At 57.8% G+C, this 18,963-nt stretch overlaps 1 protein-coding gene across 4 annotated transcripts; it reads left to right on the top strand.

The window, feature by feature from the left end:
• The first annotated feature begins 499 nt into the window (after positions 1–499).
• TNS4 (tensin 4) lies at positions 500–18,564 on the top strand. Of its 4 annotated transcripts, none has more exons than XM_054000452.1 (13): positions 500–578; positions 7,707–8,344; positions 11,863–12,289; positions 12,417–12,832; positions 13,640–13,726; positions 14,164–14,283; positions 14,548–14,640; positions 14,908–14,985; positions 15,394–15,465; positions 16,442–16,610; positions 16,909–16,977; positions 17,192–17,218; positions 17,741–18,564. In XM_054000452.1, exons 2-13 carry the CDS (start codon positions 7,834–7,836, stop codon positions 17,868–17,870), a joined length of 2,199 nt encoding a protein of 732 aa, XP_053856427.1. In that variant the 5' UTR covers positions 500–578; positions 7,707–7,833; the 3' UTR covers positions 17,871–18,564. The 4 variants fall into 4 exon arrangements, with proteins under 4 accessions (XP_053856427.1, XP_053856428.1, XP_053856429.1 ...); XM_054000453.1 differs by having other exon boundaries at positions 12,420–12,832; XM_054000454.1 differs by lacking the exon at positions 14,908–14,985.
• The last annotated feature ends 399 nt before the right edge of the window (positions 18,565–18,963 follow it).

Consider the following 18,963-nt stretch of genomic DNA (forward strand, 5'->3'; position numbering starts at 1 on the left):
AAAGAAGCAGGAAGAACTCAACGCCAATGCTCCAGCTGGAAAGGAGTCTGTGCTTGTTGCTCCCTCTTCATTTATTGTCACAGCTGACAGCCGAGATTCGGACAGGCTGAAGCACAGTCCCCACCAGTCCTGCCCCACCGACAGTGCCATGGCTGAGGGCTGGGATGGGGCTGCTGCTGCCCGGGGATGCAGGGGCAGGCACAGCCCTGTGGCACCGACTCCTCACCTGCCCCAAGCGGGTTACCTCGCTCTGCTCCAGCTGCAAGCCGTGCCTGGCCGGCAGCTCTGCCTGCAGACCCCCCGTGCCGGCTGCTCGGGGCAGCCTGGCCCCTGGCAGCCCCGCGCTGCCCCGGCTCCCACCCCGAACCCCGCGGCTGGCTCTTCCCTCTCGCACCACACCTGGGGCACGGAGGGGCGGTGAAGCTCGGCCCAGGTGGGAGGGACCGGGCTCCCGTTAAATCCAAGCTCCCGGAGAAGCCGGTCCTTGCACAGACCCACCCTTGTGGTTTATGAGCTCCAGGAGCTGGAGGTGCTGCAGCGGAGCCGCGCAGGAGGGGGGACGAGCCGCTGCAGCCCAGGTACCTCCGAGTGCTGATTCCCAGGGCCGTCTCTGCCTTTGCCATGCCTCTTCCAAGTCCTTCTTTTCTTTCAGTTCTCATGCTAATGCTGCGTGCAGTTCGTATCAATTCTTCCCTTCCATCACTCCTCCTGCTGCTGCTTTGCATTTAGCTGGGAGTTATTCTCCTGCCTTGGGAGGAATCTGCCTCGGGGATCTCAAATAAGACAAGACATGGTTGCTCCTGCCCCAGCAGTGCTGCCGGGGGGCACAAACTGAGGGGTGGTGATCCAGGGTGGGGAAGGCTGCTGGGTAATGCTGGGAGCAGTGGTGTGGAATTATGCATATTGCTCTAGCTGAGGTTCTGAGGTTTTCTCAGTAGTCAATGGGGTTTATGGCATGAGCAATTACCTTTCTTATCCTTTTGAAGCCTATTTAAGATTTCCAGTGGTGTTTGTTGTCTGTGCATGTGTCCAAGTGCATGTTTCCTCCACTGCCTCAAGTGAGCTCAGCTGAGGTGAAGTGGCTGGGATTGTGTGCTCGTGTCTCCATCCTCCCTGTGGGAGGCTGTGGTGTGGGAATTGTGGAGAGTTCAAGGCAATAAAAGTGCCACGTGGGGGCAGAGGTTTGTGTGGGGCTCTGAGTTACTCAGGGCATTGTGGTACCACTGAACCTTCTTAAGCCACAGCCAGCCAGGAAGGTCAAAGCACTGGGAATGGGGTCAGTAGTTGTGAAACCAAAACCAGGTTCTGGGCCTCCATGCTTGTGTCAGAGGGGAGGGATTATCGGCAGGATGGCACAGCAGCTGTACAGCCAGGGCTCCAGGTGGGAGTGCCTGGATCTGCTGCTGCTGTAGGTAGATGTATTGGGAGGAAAATAGAGTCTGGGGAGGGGAGGAAATTAATCTAGTCCCACCTCTACTGCTTGGACCCAAGGGAAGAGCCTGAAGCATGTTCTGGTGCTTCTAGAGGTTTCCAGGCCTGGGTGCAGCACTGTGCAGTGCAGGGGATGTGCCCAGGCCAGCACAGATGTTCAGGGCCCTTCTGAAACACCTGCAGTGTGCAGAGCCCCCCGTGCCACCCTCTCCCTCCTCTTGGCACCCCTGAAATGCAGGGAAGCAGCCTCTTACACTGCAGATTCCTCTGGTGCTGCCTGGTGAGTCCCACAAGGGCTGGAGGGAGATGTTCCCATGGTCTCAGAGAAGAAACATCCTGGCTTGTGCTCTGAGGAGCTCGTTAGTTCTGTAACTCATCTCAAACATTCTTAGGATTTGCTAATTTAGCCTATTTTTATACAGACACCCTGTTCTAAAGGCACTGTTGTCCCTGAGCCTCCCATGTCAACTGCTCACCCACAAAGAGGGGAGGGGAAACTTCTGCTGTGCTGGGACCTCTGTTGGAAATGAGGACCAGGCTCTGTGCTGCTCTTGTACCCAGAGAAGCTCTTGCCAGAGGGGAAAGAGCTGTCCCGGGAGAGGAAAAGGCTGTCATGCAGTGGGAGGGGGAGCTGCTGGAGCAGCGATTTCAACATTCCGAACAACCCGCCTCCTCCAAAAGCCTGAGACCCTTCCAGAAGTCTGAAATGTTGCTAAACAAGCAGCACTTTGGGAGGGGGGCAGGGGGGGTCACTGGGGGTGGGTGGCTCCTGCTGTGGATGCTCTCGGGTTGCACTGGAGGGTTTCTCGCTGCCCCACCAAAACATCCTGCTCTGGCACCGCTCCTGCGGGTGCTGCCCCGTGGCGCGGCTCCGGGGGCTGGTCAGACACCGAGATGCTGTCTGGCATTTCAGAAACGCTTCTTTTCTTGCTGCTGAGGTTCGTAATTGCTCATGTGTGAGCGAGGGAGGAGGCTCTGACAGACTCCCCTTCTCCCCCAAGCGTGGGAGGGCAGCCCCTCGTGGGGCACCAGGTGCTGGAACCCCCCGGAGCTGGGCTGTATTAATATCTGCCATGTGATACCGTGCCTCTCCCTGCTCTGCAGGGAAAACACAGCATAACCATGGGAACTTTCTTTCTCAACCCCCTCAGCATGCCCCTCTAATCCAGGCAAGTCGCCCGCAGCCCTCGCAGTGATTAAACTGTGTGTAATGAGCGCTGGAAATCCTGGGTGTCCCAGCAGTTCCCTCTGCCCTTCCTGGCGAGGGGATGTGTAACAGGCTTGTCATCGGGAGGCTCCCAGGGCTCACGTTGCAAGGAAAAACAACCAGGCTTGGCAGCTGGCTGAGCTGTTTTGGGGTCTGCGCAGACAGGGAGCGAGGCTGTGTCCCGGCTCGTATGTCTGAGCTCCAAATAACCGCGCTGGGACACCCAGCGTGCAGCTGCCGGCGATGCTGCGGGGCAGCGCTGCCAGCTCTGCCCTTGCCCTGCCCCGCCGGGTGCCAGGGCAGAGCCCACTCGGGGCTGGGGGGTCCCAGCGGGCTCCCGGGGCTTCCGCAGAGGAAGCGGGAGGGACTTTGCTCGGAGCGGATCCTCGGGCTCGGCCCAGGTGGCGTCGCGGGGCTGAGCCGTGCCCGGCGGGTTTGGGAAGGGCGGGCGGTTATCGAGCAGCCGGGGTGTGTCGGCACAGCCCTGGCTCCAGGGCAGCCGGCTCCTCGCAGCCGCGCCCAGGAGCGCCCTGCAGCCCTCCAAACAAGCACAGCACCCCTCCAAACAAACACAGCACCCCTCCAAACACAGCACCCCTCCAAACAAACACAGCACCCCTCCAAACAAGCACAGCACCCCTCCAAACAAACACAGCACCCCTCCAAACAAGCACAGCACCCCTCCAAACACAGCACCCCTCCAAACACAGCACCTCTCCAAACAAACACAGCACCTCACCAAACACAGCACCCCTCCAAACACAGCACCTCTCCAAACAAACACAGCACCCCTCCAAACAAACACAGCACCCCTCCAAACAAACACAGCACCCCTCCAAACAAGCACAGTACCCCACCAAACACAGCACCTCTCCAAACAAACACAGCACCCCACCAAACAAACACAGCACCCCTCCAAACAAACACAGCACCCCTCCAAACAAGCACAGCACCCCTCCAAACAAACACAGCACCCCACCAAACACAGCACCCCACCAAACAAACACAGCACCCCTCCAAACAAACACAGCACCCCTCCAAACACAGCACCCCTCCAAACAAGCACAGCACCCCTCCAAACACAGCACCCCACCAAACAAACACAGCACCCCTCCAAACAAGCACAGCACCCCTCGAAACACAGCACCCCACCAAACAAACACAGCACCCCACCAAACACAGCACCTCTCCAAACAAACACAGCACCTCACCAAACACAGCACCCCTCCAAACAAACACAGCACCCCTCCAAACAAACACAGCACCCCACCAAACACAGCACCCCTCCAAACAAACACAGCACCCCTCCAAACAAACACAGCACCCCACCAAACACAGCACCTCTCCAAACAAACACAGCACCTCACCAAACACAGCACCCCTCCAAACAAACACAGCACCCCTCCAAACAAACACAGCACCCCTCTCGACACAGCACCTCTCCAAACAAACACAGCACCCCTCCAAACACAGCACCCCTCCAAACAAACACAGCACCCCTCCAAACACAGCACCCCTCCAAACACAGCACCCCACCAAACAAGCACAGCACCCCTCCAAACAAACACAGCACCCCTCCAAACAAACACAGCACCCCACCAAACACAGCACCCCTCCAAACAAACACAGCACCCCTCCAAACAAACACAGCACCCCTCCAAACACAGCCCCCCTCCAAACACAGCACCCCACCTCCTGCCCCACGTGGGTGCTCCAGTGCCTGTCCTGACACCCCCAGCCCAGCTCCTTTTCGGGGGTGCCTGCCAAGCTGGGCTGGAGCAGAACTGGGGTTACTGGGCTGAGCTGTGGCTCCAGCCCCACAGCCTGGGTCTCCTGGTATTGCAGGCTGGTCCCTCACTGGGGACTAAGAGTGTCCATCTGCATGTGAAATCTGCGACTTGTCCCCTTCAGCTTAGAGGGAGTTGTGTTCCACAGTCTGCTTCCAGTAGCAGAAACTCTGCCATTTCCAGTCTGGTTGTGTTTGTGCCAGCTTATTTCCATCTTTCTGTGCTAGCCTTGACTTAGCTGAGACAACATTTCTCCTTCCCTGGAATTTCCATGGAGCCAGTTGATCTCCCAGGCCTGGCTGAACCAGCCTGTCCGGGCATGGCTGCAGTGCTGGGGTTCCCTCTGCCAGGGCTGCCCTGATTCTGTCCCAGAGCTCACTCTGCTGCTGCCCTGGAGCCCGGGGCATGGCTGATGGCACGGTGTGGGGATGTGTGATACAGGATCCTCCTACCTGTGCCCATGCCTGGCCTCTCTTCCCTGCCTGGGGGGCACAGCCAGACCTTGCCCAGCCCTCGCTGGGCCTGTGCATGGGCTGTGCCATTCCCTGTGGCTCTGGGGAGGTCCTGATGCCTGTGGGCAGCATTTGCCCGTGCCGTGCTGGTGGCCAGCAGCCACCCAGTGATTCCCCTCCTTCACCTCAGCCCTTCTCCTTTGCTCCTCCAAGCACAAGAGCCCTCAGCCGAGGCTCGAAATTCCTGTGAGGAGCTTGGGAGACCTCTCACTTCAACCCAGAGAAGGGAGGGGAGGAGAAATGAGGTTTGGAGGCTAATTCTGGCAGCATCACACTTGAGAAAGATCAAAAACTCAGGGCAGGAGTACAAGAAAGGAGGGAAGCTGTTGCGTGCATGCTCCTGGAGGCCCCGACAGCCCTGGTTCATGCATCCTGCACGTTATTTCTGTACCTACTTAAATTAAAACCAGCCTTGTCTTGTGGATGCTGACTGGAGCCAGGCAGTTCTTCTCCCCAGGGGAGAATCCAATTTTCACTCCATCTCGCTTGTGTTTTTGACCTGGAATGACTCTTCTTTTTATATTTAACAAACGCTCCCTCCGAGCCTTGTACCACACTGCACTTCTCACGCAGAGCCGGCGCTGTTGTGGCACACGGTGCCCCTTGGCTGGAGACCCTGGGTGGTTTCCCAAGGTGGGCATCTGCTTACCTGGGCTCTGACCCCCACCCCCCCGGCAGAGCTGTGCTGTCACTCAACCTGAGGTGACACAAACTTTGTGGGCAGAGCCCTGGCATGGCCAGCCAGGAAAGGGGAAAGGGGGGCTGGGTTCCAGCCTGCTCCTGCATCCACTGTGCCCTAGGGCTGGGGTCTGGAAATGCCAAGGAAGAGCCAGGTGCTGGTGCTGGCCAACGGGGAAGGCACCGTGGGCTGTGGCACTGCTGCAGGCAGAGGAGGGACCCCACTACCTGCAGCCCCTCACCCACCTGCCCCCCAGTTTCTGGTGGATCCCTTCACAGCTGGCTTTCCACAGGGATAACTGGCTCCAGACTCAGTCCTCCTCCTCTGGGAACTGGGGCAGACCTGGCTCCAACAGCATAGCCCCAGATTCCCAGAGGTTCCCACCTCTAGGAATAATTAGCAACAATTCAGGTCTGCCTTGGGCCTGTCTAATTCGGGCTCCAGAGGTGCTTCCCTTCCTGCAGCACAGCCCTGCTCCCGAGCCATTCCGGTGCCAGTCCTCTAACTGAAACCTCTCAGAGGCTCAGGAGACGCAGCGGGGGCTGGGCTGACAGGAAGGTAAATGGGGTTGAGGCATTTATTCACTCCTGCAGCTCTCCGTGCTCTCGGAAGCCCTGGAGAGGGCTTTACCTGCCATGACTCGCCCGGGCCGGCTGCTGACAGCAGCAGCAGACAGCAGCGATGTTTTGCTTCTAATTCCCTACACTTCGTGAGCTCGGGGTGTTCCGGGTGTCTCCCTAGCAAGATATGGGGCTTCTCTGGGGTTATATAACTCACCCAGGGCACGGCTGCCCTGCTTTGAGCCACCCTCCGTTCCTGCTCTCAACACCTGGCAGGGCAATTAGTCACTGATTACAGCCAGTGACGCAGGGCACCAGCCCAGCTCCTGCCCGCGCCCACGGGGCTGAGGGACTGGCTGCCTTGGAGCAACGTGTCTCGTTCCTAATCCTGTGACTCCATCGTTAATCAGCCCAGGATAAGAGAGTAAATAAGTCCGTCATTGGAGACTGGTGCGGGACGGGACAAATATTTTAATAAGTGTACCCCTCTGCTTGTGAGTGCCACGTGCCAGATCCGCACAGGATACGGGGAGGGAGCCCTGAGCTCTGGCATTAACTCCTGCCAGCAGAGCTTTGGCTCTGGGTCTCTGGATACCCCGTGGTCCCCACCAGTGCTGCCCTCCCCAGGGACCGGAGAGGATGGTGTGGTGCTGACACGGGGACTGTGCTGGGCCTGGATGTCCCCAGGAGATGCCAGGCTTGGCTGCCACAGTGGGTGCAGGAGGGTGCAGGGTTACTGTCCTCACACCAAGGCAAAGGAGTGAAGGTCCCTCAGTGTTTGGTGGCAGCGTGTTGCTGAGGGACAGCTCCTGCCAAGCAGCGGGAGCAGCAGCTGGGGGAACCTCATTTGATTGCTGATGCAGCAGGACAACTTCCCCACCTCCAAGCAGTGTCCCAAGACCCTTTTTCCCAGATATCTGAGGGAAGCCAACCCCATTCCACAGGGGTTTATAATGGGGAATAAAAAAAACACTTTCTGCCTAAAGCGAAGCCAGGGAGTATTCCAAACGTATCTGCAGTCAGATTCCTCGAGCAGCACCACCACTGAGGCAGCAGCCACGTCCGCAGGCTTCCAGACTTGAGTTCTACCAGGAAAATAAAATCCTGGATTAGCTGTACACCCTCTTGCAGGACACTGCCCTGGCAGGCAGCTCCGGCTCCCTGCCCCACAGGGCTCCAGGCTTGCTGGCTGTCCTTGGCTGGCTCGGGGGGTCAGGGTCCCATGAGAAAGCTGCTAGAGCCTTCATTTCATTCTTAATCCAGAAACTAAGCAAATAAAAGCAGGATTCCACTTTATGCCTTCGAATCCTGAAAAGCTGTTGCCAGTGAGCCTTTCGTGTGCTTGCCCGGCTGCGCTGTGGCACCGGGAGCAGAGGCTGGAGGGGCTGGAAAAGCAGGACAGGGTGATTTGTTTTCATATGAGCTGAATTCCAGCTTTCTCTCCAAATCCCCATTTTTATGGACTTTTCCGCTGAAGTCTGCTCCTGCCCGGGGCATGCCTGTGTAACCACTCCTCTCTGCATTCCTCAGATTCTTATTCCGCTGGAGACTGGATTGAAGACGGGGTCTGAGGTCCCTGGTGGAGGAAGGAGGCGAGGAGGAGGAGAAGGAGGAGGTTTCCCTTGGCCTCTAAGCTGTGAAACCGGAAAACCAAAGCATGTCACAGGTCATAGAATCCCACGTGTTGCGTGTTGGACAGACTGTGTGTATTTCCTCACCGGAGGAAAGCAAGAGCCTGCGCCCGGCGGGGTACCCGGGCTGCTCCGCGCTGCCGGGCAAGTACGTCTACTACTCCACGGAGGCCTGGACTGACCCCCCCTCCATGGTGCACCCCAAGGCTCGCCTGCTCCCCAGCGGGAGGGCGCACGGAGCCCAGCCCGTGCCGGAGCACGTGGCTGCTCACACGCAGGGGAAGGGCCAGCAGAATTCCTCCTTGGAGAGACCCCCTGCCCCGTGCCAGCCGAAGGAGGAGGAGAGCACCAGCACGGCCCCTGAGGCTCAGCCGATGTCTCCCTCCCTGGACATAACCATAGAGACTCTCAACCAGATGATCCTGGAGATCGACCCGACCTTCCAGCCGCTGCCGTGCAGGCCGGTGAAGGATGCAGCCCAGCCTGCTGCTCAGGGTGACGCTGCGGCCACCAAGAAGCAGGAGCCAGAGGCAATAGGTGAGGCAAAGGCAGCGCTCGGGCTGTGGAGCCTCCAGAGCTCCCATCTGGTGAAAATCAGAGCCTGGGGCAGAGGGGTTGGGCACACGCCTGTCCCCTGGACCCACACAAGGTCCTGTTCTCCTGGGGAGGCTGGAAATGGGCACCAGGGACATTGCCCACTGTCCCCAGGGGGATCAGTGTGGGGGACTGTTTCCTGACATCACGGTTCCATATTAAGGAGCAGGAGAGTCTGTGTATCCAAGCTCTGCCTGACTCCAGTGCTTCCACAGCCCTGGTCTGATCACTCTTGACATGTCTCATGTCCAGACAGATCAAAGGGGTCCAAAAAGGAACAGGGAAAAAAGCTTTTAGCTCTACCTGATGTTCATTTCCCTGTGTTTGAAGAAAACAATTCTCAATACAAATGGGACTTGCAGCTGTTGGAAAACTTCTAATCCCAGTTGTCACCACCAGTGACTGCCCCTGGGCTCTGGATGCCCAGTGAGGACCCTGCTCCCCTCAAGGGCAGCAGAACCTTTCCCAGGGTCACACTTCACCTGTGGAGCACATGGATTTGCAGCCAGATTTCCAGAGCCCTGGGCTAAGGTATCAAGTGTTGCACAACCATCCCATTTAAGTGTTCCCAATTCTTTTGCCAGGGAACTTCTTTTTCCAGGGCTTGGGCACCCCCTGGGCAGCATACCTGGCATAGGCAAGGCACCAGCAGCACATACCAGCCCTGTCTCTGCTCACAGTGCCTTACTTGACTCCTTGTGCAACTCTTCCCTGTCATCCCTGCAACCCAAGCTCTGATTTGTGAGCTGCTCCTGATCCAAGTTTTCCTGCCTGGGCTCTCCTGCTCATTTTAGGTGTTCAACACTCTGTGCACGGGGCAGCCCCAGCACATGGGGAGCTGACAGGACAGGTCTAGGGTGGTTCAGGTGCCTCTAGTCTCACTGCTTCCCAAAAGCTTTATTGCTCATCCTTGTCTTTACACGTGGTCAATACCTCAACAATCAGTCCCCAGGCTTCTTTCCACAGCAAGGTCAAATGTGAGGATGTTAAAAGAAAATTCAATTCTCCCTGAGCCCTCTTGCAAACATAAGGATGGCAGGGCTGGAGAAGGATGAGGTGGGTGTGAGGGTCCTGGTGCTGCAGCAAGGCAGCAGCACTGCAGGAACCGTGCAATTCCAGAGCAGTGTCCCTGCTTCCTGCTGGGATGGACAGTGTGGCCTTGCAGATAAAATACCGTGACAAAGTGCAGATCCAGCTCTGGCATCTCAGTGCCTGACCCATTCCACTGCCCCCCTCCGTGCTCTGCTCGGGGGCTGGAGCCCCAGGCAGCTCCACAGGTAACGTGCTAGTGGTCTGGAGAATCTGGCTGCAAGCGTGGAACTGAACATCTGGAAAGCTGGCCACGAATTCAGTGGGGAAAACCTCACTCCAGCTTTCATTTTCTTTTAACAGCTCTTGGTTTTTTTACACAAACTTCCTCCATAGTGCAGCGTCCCTGTTCACTCACCTGCTCCTGCTCCAGCAACCTGTGCCCTGATGTGAGGGTGGCAGGGACTGATGGTGCCCAAGAGAGGCAAGAGGGGCCTGTCCTTGTCTTGTCTAGTGGAGACCATGGGGAAGATTTAAACATGGCACTCTAGCCTGATGGGTCCCTTCCAACTCAGCACAGTCTATGAAATGCTGCAGCAACAGGAGGCACATTCATGAGAGGCACTATTCCCTCTGGATCCTTCTAGTTCCTAGAGGAAAAGGAGATCTCGGCTTGCGTGACATCTGGCCTCCGTGTTCGTGGCACTTTTGCCACTCCTTGATGCTGGAAAACTTGCCAAGGTCTTGAGCAAATATTTGAGGTTTAACCACGGGCGATAAGAGGAGCAAAGGCAGAGAAGTAGGAGGTAAAAGGCCTCAGGAGCCTGGTGCACAGACGCTTGTCAGTTCTTTAAAGAACAATTAAAATCCCCATTTCTTTCTCCTTTTGGGGAGACAGTGACAAAAAGCATCCGGCCAGCTCGCTGCAAGGGTTTGTGCACTGGTACCAGGACGTGTGGCCACAGAGCTGCCCCCAGGCTGGGCATTGGAGGAGCTGCTGCTGGCAACAGGGCTGTGGAGGGGCAAGGCTCTGGCTCCGTCCTGCCATGATCCAGCTGTGTCCCCACTGGGGACCAGCCCTCCTGGCTCACACAGCACCTCCTTGGTGCTTGTGGCTGGCCGTGTTTATCCAATCTCGTGCTGGTTTGGCACAGAGAAGGGGCTCAGGGAGTCACTTCTGTACAGCCCCGTGCTTTTCCTGCTCATCCAGCTCCGTGCCCCAGAGTTCAGGTGGTTGCTGGCAGTAGCCAGGGCCAGCAGCTCCCGCACAGCAGGTCCATCAGGACCTGTCAGACCCCGGGCAGGGAGCTCAGGGCTGTCAGAGCAGTTTGTCTTTGCTGCAGCATAAAGGATTTTCCCTCTCGGAGAAACACCTTTGAGAAGGGGAACTTTCCTGAACTCCATGGCAGGGCAAGAACCAGGCGCTGAAAGCAAAGCTGGGCACGTCCAGACTGGGAGGGAGGTGCACACCTCTGGCACTGGAGTGATTAAGTGATTAACCACGGGAGCAGCTTCCCTGGGATGTGATGAATCGCTGCAAGCACTCAAATCAAGTCTGGGTGTCTCTTGCTAAAAGTCCTCTTCCAGCTCAGCCAGAAATGCTGGCTTTGTCCAAGGAATCCTGGACCTGACGTGCACCAGGCAGCCCTGGTGCTGGCTGTGAAGCTCCACTGAGGGTGTTGGACAGGAGATGCTGTCAGGTGTGTTCCCATGTCACTAATGGCAAGTGGAAGGGCTGGCTCTGAGCACAAAGGGAAGGGAAGGAAGAATCCCACAGCAGGACACAGGCACAGAGGCTGCCTGGGAAGTGACTTCTCTAGAGAGATCTGTGCAGGGTGGGAGAAAGGAGGAGGGAGCAGCCAGCCCCTGCCCGGGTCTGTGCTTGCTGCCAGCCTGGCTGGTCCTGTACACCAAGAATGTTGTAACTGCCCCTGTCCCACGTGGATTTCCACTGCCCCACTGCCACAGCCCAGCTGTACCTGGGGCCAGGTGACATCCCCCTGCTCCTCTGCCCAGGGTGGGCAGGGCCACCCTCCGAACCTGACGTCACCCCGGGGGGAGCAGCCAGGTGTTTTTCTCTTGAGTCAGGTACAAACAGAGCAGCTGCTGGAGGGAACACCCGCCTCTGGCTGCAGGTCTCGGCAGGTCCTGGCTGGGTAATGCTGGCGAGGGGGGTCTGAGCAGCCAGACGTGACCGCACGTAACCCCCTTCCCTGGGAGCCTGCCAGCAGCAGGGGGGTCACTTCACCTTGGGATCCGTGAGGAATCAGCCTTCACAGGGTCTCAACAAAGGGTAGTGCTGGACCCCCAGCCCTGCAGAGATGGGGCTAAAATTCACAGCAGGAAGAACAGACACGTGTTCCTCACAGAGCTTTGCTAGAGAACCCGGCTTGCACACCAGATACTTCATGACCTCCTCTCTCTCTCTGCAGACATCAAGTACATAGAGCTGATACCGGGCAGAGCCACGGGGCCTGACCTGCCACAGGGCTCCCCCAGCCCTTCGGGCACCCCCTTCTCCAGGTCCCCTCAGACCAGCAGCTTCCTGCCCCAAAAAGGAGCACTCGGAGGCAAATACAGCACCAGTGACAGCGTGGTTTTCTCGAGCCCACCCGGACCCTCGAGTCCCCAGTCGGGCGCCCTGGCCTGCAGCAAAGCATCCGAGAGCACCAGCGCGCCCTGGCAGTGCCTGGCAGGACACACGGACACAGTTTCCTACAGCCCCGGGGCCCTCAGCACCTCCCCAGGTGTTGACAATCTGCTGAAGCCCGTGCAGGTGCTGAGGGCCCGGCAGAGGGGAAGCTGGGTGTCCCAGCTCTCCACGAGCCCTGGCTCTGACACCAGCTACATCCTGGGCAGGTAAATGCCACCTGTGCCAGGTGGAAGGGGCACAGGGCAGACGATGCCCTTCAGGGTTGGTGCAGTGGCTGGGATGGTCTCTGTGTGTGAACAACCCCCTGATCTCTGCTCTGTCTCCCTCCTGCAGCAGCACCCACTCGCTCCACAACGAGGACTCGGATGCTTCGGCCGCTGCCTCCCTGTCCCCCGCCAGCTCCCTGGGCAGCCCCTGCTCCCCTTCCTCTGGCATCGTGTCTCACCCCAGGGAGGCTTTTGGCCAGAGCTCCCCCCAGCCCCGGGCTGGCAGCTCCCCCAGCGCCGGCACCGCCCTGGCCCAGAAGGGCCAGGCCAGCAGCTGCCCCCCGTCCATCCTCACCTCCGCGGCCGACATCCCGGTGCTGCTGGTGAACGGGTGCCTGGAACAAGGAGATGGAGCCCCCCGAGTGGCCAAAGCCCCCCCCAGCTGTGCCACGCAGCCCGCCGGGGCCGGCTGCAGCCCGGCCTCGAGGCTCGGTGGCCTGAACAACGCGCGGTCAGCGCCCGCGCTCAGCTGCCTCTCGGACAGTGAGTCACGGGGCAGGGCTGCACACCCCAAAACTGCTGGGAAAGGGGGAGCAAACCCCATTTTCCCTCCGCTTTAGCTGTGGACAATAGACACAAAGGGTGAGAGGTCCTCGCTGGAGCTCCTTGCTGTGTCTCCCCATGGTCCGGGTGGTCTCCAGCCTGAGGCTGGTGACCCTGGATTAGGCACAGCTTTCTGCCCACCGGTGTCCTGGGACATGGGCTCAGCAGCCAGGAATGCTCTGCTCCCTCCAGGAGATGCAGATGCACTTATTTATAGCACCTGAGAATGAGAAACATCATTCTGTCCTGCCCTGCCTGTTTGCAGACCCACACCGGGTTGGGAGGAGGGGTTGGGGTTCCCATTTGCTCTGAGGACACCAAAAGGCACCAGGGTTCACAAGGTCCCTCATTCAAGGGCAGACACTGGGGCTATTGTTCTCTGGAGGAGATGAGCAGAGGCAGCTCTCGGGGCAGAGGGGTTTAATTGGGATCCTTATGGCAATAGCAAGAGGGTGTGTGGGTCAGATCCTGCTCTAAGTCCCATGGTCCAGTGGATTGTGCAGGGCTGGGCAGGCTGGCACTGCCAGGGCATTCCATGTGACCCTCTCTGCACTACATCACAGCCTGCCAAGAGAGATAATTACATAGAGAACGAGCTGTTCTGAGGAGCGGGGAGGAAAGGATTCAAAAGGCTTGAAAAACCTTCAGCCCTGGCTACCCTGAGACAGAAATGTCTTTGCTGGGCTCTGCCATCTGTGGAGGTCCTTCAGGTTCCTGCTGGCCTTGACATGCTGTGGTCTCCTGCAGGTCCCCTGAAGGCTGGGCAGCCCACCATGAAGTTTGTGATGGACACATCAAAATACTGGTTCAAGCCAAGCATCAGCAGGGACCGAGGTGAGGCAGGGAAGGCTCTATGGGTGTGACCCCACCTCGGGCTCTGGGCTGTCCCCAGAGCTCTCCGGTGTTCCTGTGGGGGCTCAGTGGGGGCAAGTCAAAGCCTACTGGGGGCTGATGGGTGTGGAGGGACCCTCTCACAGCTTGAGAGGGGCAGCTCAGAAACAAGGGCCGTGCCACGGCCCCTCTGTGTCCTCCAAGCCCGGCAAAGCTTCTCCTGCTGTGACACAGCGTGGCCTGGGCAGGGGCTGAGTGTCCTGGGGACTGCGGGGACCCGTGGGACCAAGCCAAGGCCCTGCGGTGTGTGCGTGTCCTTGGCACACCTGCAGAGCTTTTCCTGCTGCTGCCAAGGAGGGACTCCCTGCAGAGCCCCGGGGCACAGCGCGGGGAGCTCCCACCTGCTGTGTTTGGCTGAGCCCCTGCCTCTGCTCTGACAGCAATCCAGCTGCTGAGGGACAAGGAGCCGGGCACGTTCCTGGTGCGGGACAGCACCTCATTCCGGGGCTCCTTCGGGCTGGCCATGAAGGTTCCTGGCTCTCCCTCCGGCAGCCAGACAGGTACGGGGGTGCACAGGGGGGCTGCTTCAAGGGTTTAACTGAAACTACTCAGACTGAAGCCAGATGAGAGGCCACAGGACTCTGGTGTGTGGGAGGTGCTGGCAGAGTGTCTGCGTGTGCCCGTTCCACTTCTCACAGGGGCTGGCACCATGATGATGCCACAAAGCGGCTCCAGTGATGCCCTGGGACAGGACTCTGGGGTGGCCAGGGGTGACACGGTGGCACTGGGGTCAGAGCTGATGCTGATGATGGTTCCTCTTGCAGGCGAGGAGAGCAGTGACCTCGTCCGGCACTTCCTCATCGAGTCCTCCACCAAAGGGGTTCACCTGAAGGGTGCCAGCGAGGAGCTGTATTTCGGTAAGGACGGTGCTGTTGCCCACAGCAGCCCTGGCAGCGCCAGGAGCTGTTCCCAAAGCCCCTGGAAGCACCAGCCAGGACCAGGTGAATGTGTTGCACACCTGCCAGCACAGGAACCCCCCCCAGCCCCAGGTCCTGCCTGCACTTCCCTGACGGTGAGACCGTGGCTCCAAAGCAGGAACATGAGCTCCCTGGGACACGGGTGCAGGTGTGTGGGTGGGGCGTTCCAGGCAACGGCCCCCCCCCAACTCACAGTTCTGGTTGCAGGGAGCCTCTCTGCCTTCGTCTACCAGCACTCCATCACCCCGCTGGCACTGCCCTGCAAGCTCAGCATCCCCACCCGAGGTAGGAGACGCGACAGGAGGGAGGCTCCGAGCGGCTCCTCCCGCTGCTCCGGGGAGGGGGGCGCGGTCCTGCTGTGGGGAGGGGTCTGAGCCCCCCCGGGTGCCTGCGAGGGGCTGTTCCCCTGGCTGCAGGTGGAGCAGGGACCTGCAGAGCTGACCTGGGGACGGGAAGGCGGTGACTCCTTTCCGCTGGGCATGGGGTGGGAGCAAGGGAAGTAGGAGTGGGAGATCAGAGGTGAACAGAGCCCGGAGAGGGAAATGAAGGACAATTAAGTTAATTACTGCTCGAAACCCCTGCAATTAGAGTGGTCCTGGGCCTTTGAGCTTCTTGTGAGATAAGGAACGGCCACAGAGGTGATCAGCTCAGCCTGGCCTGTGGCATCACTGCTCCTGCTTGTCCTTTGTGCAGATCTTGCTGATGGAGAGGACAGCCCTGACTGCACTCCTGAACCTGCCCTGTCCCTGGCCAGGAAAACTGCAGGTGAGGACATGAGCCAGCTGCTGGCCCTGGGGGCAGCCCAGCTGGCAAGAGCTGGAGCCCTGGGCACACTGTGACAGCAGCAGATCACCCCTGTGCACTGGTGGCCACTGGTGTGGCATCCCCCTCCAGCTTCCCCATGGAGCTGGAGATAGCTGCAGGATTTCTGCAGATTTTTTTCCTGGGCTGAAAGGGAGCATGATATTTTTAGGGAAGGGAGACTTTGGGTCCTCAAGTTGCTTGAAAACACAGTTCTTGAGGTCATGAGGCTGATAAATGACCCCCAGGTCCCACAGTTTTAAAGAGTTCCTGATTTTTAAGCCTCTCTGCCGATGAGCTTCAATGGGGGTGGAACAGCTGGAGCTTTGGGAGAGGGATGGGCAGTCAGGGGCTGGTGAAATTGCCTTATAGGGCACATGTGGGAATGACAGAGCAGGATGGGAAAAGGTCTGTGCACCTCAGCCTGGGTGGGCTCCAGGTGAGAGCAAAAGTGAAGAGCAGGAGACCAAACGGACAGGTCACAACACAGGTTGGGGAGCTGGAGACTGCTTTGTTTTGCTGGAAATTCTGAAAAATCAGTTGGCAAGCTGGAAAGTTTAGTTTGACCCAGAACAGCTCTTTAAACAGCTCAATCAGCCTGAAATGTCATGTTTTAGGTTGGCTGTCAGCCCTTCGTTAGCTTGGGGTATTTCTGCTTTTCATTAAAGGAAATATGTAATAAACAGAAAAAAAAAAAACCAGCAAATGTGACATTTAGAAACGGGAAATTAAATACTTTGACTTTTACAACAATTAGTGCAAAGAATTAAAGCAAACCAAACTAAATTAGTGAAGAATTTCTGAGTCACCAAATCTTTTAATTTTCGTCAAAACAAACCTGACCCGGATCCCTGTGAGGGATCTGCAGGATGACCCCAGGGAGCCAGCCCTGGCTCTGGCCCATGTCACAGCCACGCTGAGCCCCGTGCTGTCCCTGCAGTGTGCAACGTCCTGTACCTCAGCTCGGTGAACGTGGAGACGCTGACGGGAGCCCCGGCCATCCTGAAGGGCATCTCCTGCACCTTGGAGCTGGAGACGCTGCCCACCCCCACGCTGGTGCACTTCAGGGTGACAGAGCAGGGTGTCACGCTGACCGACGTGCAGAGGAAGTAAGAGCTCAGGATGGGCCAAGGGGGGGTTCATGGAGGGGCAGCTCCCTCCTCACCCCCCAGGACAGCCTGCCCTGGTTGGACAAACCCGTGTCACCATCCAGGGGTGGGCTTGAGCCCTTAACAAGGGGTGCTGTGTTCTTGTGGCATCGCAGGGGTGGGATGCAGGAGCCAGCTGCGCCCAGGGTTGGGATTTTGGGATGCCTTGAGACCATCAGTCTCCCACAAGCACAACAGGGCAAACTGGTGTCCTTACCCAGGCCCTTCCCTTTCCTAATGATTCCCTCTCCTCTTCCAGGGTGTTTTTCAGGCGACACTACCCTTTGGCTGCCATCAGGTTCTGTGGGATGGACCCTGAGAACAGAAAGTGAGTTTTGGGCAGCTGTGCCTGTCGGAGCCACCCGCCGTGCTCCCTTCCCCGTGTTTCCCAGTGCCTCTGCACCACTTCAAATCCCAAATCCCATAAAACTGCCCTGGGCACACTGTGCTGGGGTGGATCTAAACATAACCCTTGGCTTTGCAGCTGATGGAATGAGTTAAACATCAGCCTTTGAGCAACTCCAATTCTGTTCTTCCCCCAGGTGGCAGAAGTACTGCAAGTCCTCCAGGTAAGAGCAGGGATCTCCCACATGGAGTGGGGGGTGGAATCCGGGGGGATTATGCTGCTTTGGGAAGTGGCTGCATTGCAAAGCAGCAAAGAAAGAGCTTAAAAATGAGGAGGGGATGTGATAGAAGTTACCATGGTGGCAGGATGAGGTGTGGGACTGATGGGTGAAGCTTTGGAGGGGTTGCTCTGTAGGTTTGGATGAGAGGTTTGGCTGAGCCCAGTTTCCACATCCCCTCATGCAGGAGCCCCCATCCAAATCCCACAGCCTTCCCAGGGACTTGTGCTGGGTTCAGGAAGTGAATTTATATCTGGCTCTACCTTGTGCTCAAGAATCTTTTCACAGCTGGGGAAGCCTTGCCAAAAATGCTCCTCCCGGCTGCTTGGCTTCCAAGGAAACGTGATTGGGGAGCAGGCCAAGGTGGAATTGCTGGAACTGGGATTTGGCTTTGTGGCTGGGCTGGTTTCAGCCTATTCCTTCAGATTCCTGGATGCAAACTGAATAAGCCTCTTTTCTTTCTCAAAGAATCTTTGGGTTCGTGGCCAAAAGCCAGACAGACTCGGAGAACCTCTGTCACCTGTTTGCGGAGTACGACACCGTGCAGCCAGTGTCCCTTGTCATCGACCTGCTCCGCCAGCTCCTGCCCAGCCCATAGCGACAGAACCCTGGGACGCTCGGGGCCAGCAGCTGCTCACACACTGCTGAGCTTCTCCTGCTCCCCTTCTCCTGCTTCTGGGTTGCATTTTGGCAACAGCACGTATTTAGACTTTTTTGTTATGCACCGTCACATCAGGAGCCTCAGCTGAAGACTTTCAGCTCTGGTGGGAGGGGATGCTCCTCCGAGCCTCTCCATGGGGCACTGGCTGCCCTGGGGAAGGGACGGGAGCTGTGCTCTCCATGGAACCACTGTCCCTCAGCTGGACCATCTGCTTTGAAGGACCACAATGCTCTGGCTGGGGTTTCTACCAGCCATGAGGTGCCCTGTTCTTGGGGTGTCTGGGCTGAGAGAGCTCGTGGAGCTGAACTGAGCTGAGCTCCCACCATTGGGGACTCAGCCCTGACACCCCAGTGCTGCACGAGCAAAAGTCTGTGGGAGGAATCACCCCCTGAGCAGCACAAAGAGGCAGCTTTGCAAATCAAAGTGTATAAAATGACTAAGTCCTACTGGAAACCTGCTTCGCTTAAGGAGCAAGCAGCATCCACAGGCAGGAATGACAGAGCAATGCATTTTTCCTGGTGCTGGGAAATTCTCCTGCCCTTTTACGCAGTGCGGGGTTGCGGGCAGGGCTCGACCTCCCAGCATTGCTGAGAGCTGGGAAATAAATGGTGACATTTTCATGACAGTGAAACATCGGGTTTTTGGAAATGACTTGCCTGAATTTGGGCCGGATTCTCAGATGACGTAAATTGGCAGGGCCTCAAGGAAGACGGTGCTGCCATGATCTGCAGCAGCTGAAGGGTCAGCTCGAGCTGTAGCTCAGAGCAGAAAGCAGCTCTGAGGCCACCGTGCTTTTCTCTACCTTAGTTCTCATTTGGTGCCTCTGCATTGGTTTAATTTTGGCCCCCCTGTTAACAAACCCTCTCAGGGGTATTCTCAATAAAGCAGTAGAACATTTATCCTGCCACAGACACCACAGGGATGGCAGCAATGGAGGCACTCACTCTGCTCCAGAGCAGCTGAACAGATGCACCCAGCAGAGTCCCTCTGCTGTGGAGCGGGTCCAGCTGCGGCCGCTCTTGGCAATGAC

Source organism: Vidua macroura, chromosome 27 (assembly GCF_024509145.1).
Source record: "Vidua macroura isolate BioBank_ID:100142 chromosome 27, ASM2450914v1, whole genome shotgun sequence".
NCBI lineage: Eukaryota > Metazoa > Chordata > Aves > Passeriformes > Viduidae > Vidua > Vidua macroura.